Source organism: Pterocles gutturalis, unplaced genomic scaffold (assembly GCF_000699245.1).
Source record: "Pterocles gutturalis isolate BGI_N339 unplaced genomic scaffold, ASM69924v1 scaffold28071, whole genome shotgun sequence".
Taxonomy (NCBI): Eukaryota; Metazoa; Chordata; class Aves; order Pterocliformes; family Pteroclidae; genus Pterocles; species Pterocles gutturalis.
Window position 1 is genome coordinate 7,366 of NW_010103846.1, and position 4,215 is coordinate 11,580.

At 53.3% G+C, this 4,215-nt stretch overlaps 1 protein-coding gene across 1 annotated transcript in view; it reads right to left on the bottom strand.

The window, feature by feature from the left end:
- The window catches only part of CSNK2A2 (casein kinase 2, alpha prime polypeptide), a 6,792-nt gene extending 2,607 nt beyond the window's left edge, over positions 1-4,185 (bottom strand). Inside the window, exons 1-6 of the mRNA XM_010086870.1 lie at positions 4,101-4,185; positions 2,760-2,870; positions 2,447-2,548; positions 2,034-2,134; positions 1,186-1,334; positions 890-983 (exon numbers count right to left, since the gene is read on the bottom strand). Coding sequence (XP_010085172.1) covers positions 907-983; positions 1,186-1,334; positions 2,034-2,134; positions 2,447-2,548; positions 2,760-2,870; positions 4,101-4,163 — 603 coding nt within the window. The 5' untranslated portion in view covers positions 4,164-4,185 and the 3' untranslated portion in view covers positions 890-906. The remainder of the gene's footprint in view (positions 1-889; positions 984-1,185; positions 1,335-2,033; positions 2,135-2,446; positions 2,549-2,759; positions 2,871-4,100) is intronic.
- Positions 4,186-4,215: the final 30 nt, after the last annotated feature.

Below are 4,215 nucleotides of genomic sequence, written 5' to 3' on the forward strand. Positions count from 1 at the left end.
GCTGTGCTCTGGCACAAGTCTGCGTCTGGCATGAATTCTCAAGGGAGCCACGTCATGAGGTACGTGGTTGCAAACCCTATCACAAGAAATCTTGCAACACGGACTTTCCTGAGCTCGGTGGGAAAGTCTGGATAGTCCCTCCCCGCTCCTGCCACGAGAGCAGCTCTCACATTCACAAGTTTCCAAAGCAGGTCTATTGAGTTTCTTCTCAGAGTGAGCCTTTGTCAAACACACCCAGAGGGGGGGAATCTCACCTCTTCTCAGCAACTCGGATCAGTGCACCTTTGTTTTAATGCTCCAAACCAATCCTGAGATGCTGCTGGGTTTGTGGGCTGTTTTTCTGTTGAACCTCCCCAACCCCCCCCCAGCTGCCCCGGCGTTCTCAATTGAAACTGGAATTCAAGGGCCAAATTCAAGCTCAGAGTGAGCAGTAGGACTTGGACCTCAAAACAGAGTTGCTACCTGCTGACCCCCAGCCTGAATTTGGTTCATCCAGAGTCTACAAGTCCGAAAGGCATGTTTAGAAAGAGTCATGCTAAGGGCTGATGGTAGAATGACCAATTTGTTCCCACCAGCGTGGTGGGGAAGGCTGGACTGAGAAGGAAGAGAAGGATCCATAGAGATGTGAACCAGAATCAGTTGTGTTGAGCCCTGGGGGATATCACTACACGTTTAGCTCTTGCAAGACCATTTGCCCAGGGCTTTGGTACCACAGGGTTAGAGTTACATTAACCACAACCACCAGAGAGGAACTGAGGTTTATGACCCCCCCCAAGGTTAGATTTCTGCTGAGTATAAAGGGGAGGGGAAGGAGGGGGGGGTCCTTGGTTCTTTTCCCTTCACTGTGTGACCGAAGGTTTTGCTTTAATTTGTAAACATCTTGAATTACCCGTCGTTTTCCAGTCTTCATCGCGCTGTTGTCAGGCCACTGGAGAGCACAGCGTTTTCTGAGCTGGGCTGGGACTGCTCCTTCACCACTGGATCTGCAGGAGACACAGACCAGGCAGGAAGGGGAAACAGTATTTAAATAAAGCGGAAGCTCCACCCTGGCAAACCTTTCCAGAGAAACTGCCCTCAAAACCCACAGAGCTGCTAAAGCTTTCGCAAAGCAGGGAGCTGAAATTTGCCCCCATGAGCCAAGATCCCTCTCCATCCCAGCTGGTCCCAGCCTCTCCCCAGACTCACAGAAATAGGGGTGCTCCATTGCCTCCTTGGCCGTCAGCCTCTGTTGATGGTCATATCGCAGGAGCTTGTCCAGGAGGTCTAAGACTTCAGGACTGACCAGGTGTCTGTTCTCACTGTGGATGAAGTTCTCCCAGCGCTTCCGGGAATGCCTGCAAAGGGACCGCTGTCACTACCCAGCTCTGACCAGCACAGCCGTCCTGGGACCCAGAGGTCTCAGGAAAATCCCCTGCCACTATCCACTTTTGAGAAGAGATGGCTGTGACAGACACTGCCTACAGCTCTTCCTTGCACAAGCGACTGCTCAGCAAGCGTTTGCTGAATGGGGGAAAACCCTCTTCTTTACGTACAGAATTGTGTGGATGTCCTATGCCTGGGAAAGGCACAATAGTGCACATTCTCTTCCGTCTGCAGGGACTAGACAACAGCATGCAGCAGGCAGGGTGACAGACACCCCTGGGACCAGAAGTGCTCTGGCTTGCCTCACAGAAGCTGTCCTCACTATCCCATCCACCTCTTGTCCTTTTCAGAGATCTCAGCTGGGAGATTTTGAGCCCCTCAGCCCACACTCAACCCTAGTGTCTACCTCTCCACTTCTAGGATGTCAATGAGTAAGAGAAGGAAGAAACGGGGGATGGCTCGTGGATCACAGGAGAGGCGAAAGGAAAGCACCTGCATTTCAGTGACCTCCTGAGATGACACAAGCAGCCAGATGGGAGGCCTGCAAGCAGCATTATGACCCAGAAGATCAAAGCAGACCTTTGCCAAGAGTCCTTCAAGGGGATGGACATCAGTTTATCTCCCTTTCTGTGTCACAAGCTAAAAAGGCAGCATTTCACTTCTCCACTTACTGGCCCAGGATATCATTGAAGTGCGGGTCCAGTTCTATGTGGTACTTCTTGAGATACCCATACAGCTCATCTGTGCCCAGGACCTTTGCGATGCGAACCAGCTGGAACAAAAGGCATGTTGAGAGAGAGCAGAAGGTCAGGCCACCACTCTTTTGCAGAGGCAGAGCTGCCCCAATCTCTGGAAACCTCCCAGATGAAAGGAGTATCTCCCTTGAAACTTGTTCTTGCAACGTGTGTGCGGAAAATAAGTCTTCTACACAAGGCAGTGAAGCATAAACCCCAATGGCTTAACTAAACACATAGCAACATCCTCCCAGCCTGGTGGTCCAGTCCCCAGAACCTCCCCACTATACACACAGAGACAAGGCAGTGACAAACATCTCATGAAATAAGCCAGGTAGCAAAGTCTTTACTTGATCATAATTGTCCTGGCCATGGAAGAAGGGCTCCTTTCGGAAGATCATGCTTGCCAGCATACAGCCTAAACTCCACATGTCTAAGCTGTAGTCATACATCTGAGGGGGAAAAAGGAGAAGCTGTCAGAAAAGGCATGCTCACCATGGCCTGGTTCCCCAACTGCAGAGGCAACCTCAGCCTTTTCACTTCACAGCCAGCCTCTTTCCAACCCAGGCAATGCCCTGGCAGGCAAAACCAGACAACCCAAAGGTGGCCAAAGTGTAATCACAAGTGGTATAATTGGCTAGCAAGGAGGAGGCAGACTCTTACTTGGTAGTCCACAAGGAGCTCTGGTCCTTTGAAGTACCTAGAGGCCACACGGACATTGTATTCCTGAGCTGGATGGTAGAATTCGGCCAGACCCCAGTCTATGAGCCGCAGCTGAATATGTGATAAAAAGAGACAGAGTCAGGAGCCTCGGTATAAGCCAGTTAGGTGAAGCCACCTTGGCCAAACCTCTCAATGCTGTGATGCAAGAATGCTTCTGTGATTCTGTGATTAAAGGCCACGCAGCTGTGACCCATTGACTGTACGAAGGCAATGGCTGGACAACACTGGCCAAACCTCTCAATGCTGTGATGCAAGTGTGGAGCCCAAGATGCAAGGAGGCACTCTGAGGACAGGAGATGCTCTCAGCAGTACTCTGGCCAGGATCTTCCCTTTCCCCTGTCACCAGCTGCTGGGGCAAAGCCCAGCTTTGAGAGCTCCTCTGCCTCCTGAGCCCCAGCACACTGCTGCTGCTGGCGACTGGCTCCTTACCAGCACCACCAGCCACAGGTCGCTGCGTACTAGGGACCAGGCAAAAGCCCACTGTCTTATCCTGCTGTTTGCAGGGGCTGGGCTGAAGGCAGCGTTCATTTTAACCGGGGGCTGAGAGCAGGCAATGAGGTAGGAGGGCGCCCACCACATCCGGCAAGGCAGACCATCTCCTCCGCAGCCACAGGGATGGACAACCTGCTGCGTTACTGAAGGACAGGGGGTCTAGGAAGAGACTTCCCCTCCTTATAAACCTCACCTTGCCTCCACAGCCTCCGCTGATTGACTGCGAGGGACCTGGGGACCAGCAACTAACTCGCTGCTGCAAATCCCAGGTCCCTGGGGAGCCGGGCACACCCAGCACCCGGTGAGGTCCCAGTACCACACCGGGGTGGGGAAGCCCCTGTGCTGCCCATTTCCACCGCAGCCAGCCGGGTACAAACGATTCCTGGGATCCAAGCAGCACACCCCAGAAGTGAGGAAGGCACTGCTTGTTTCCTACATAAATATATCCACGTATATTTCAGACATGGCCACCCTTCTTCTGCCCGGGGCCTCTGCACTCTGCTGCCACACCTCCCCAGGTGGAGATGAACAGCCCAGACCTGCTCCTCGCAGCAGAGAAACCCAGCGTGGCTGCCTGGGGGCAGGAGAGCCGCCTCCAAGCCAGGGACTCCCGCTGCGGTGCTCCCCAGTGGGACTTTGGCCGTCTCCTGGGACAAGGCACAAGCGGAGGGGAGCCGGTAAAGAAAGGTTAAAGGGGTAAGTCCAGCTGCCCAGGCTACAGGTGCAGAGGCGACACATTTGGAAGGTTCCTTGGAAAAACCCCATGTGTAAGCCCTGGTGCCACAGTACCTTTTTCTGTTGGTGGTCTATCATGACGTTGTGGGGTTTGACGTCCCTGTGCATGATCCCCATGCTGTGACAGTAATCCAGGGCCTGGCAGACACACGCACATGCATTAGACACG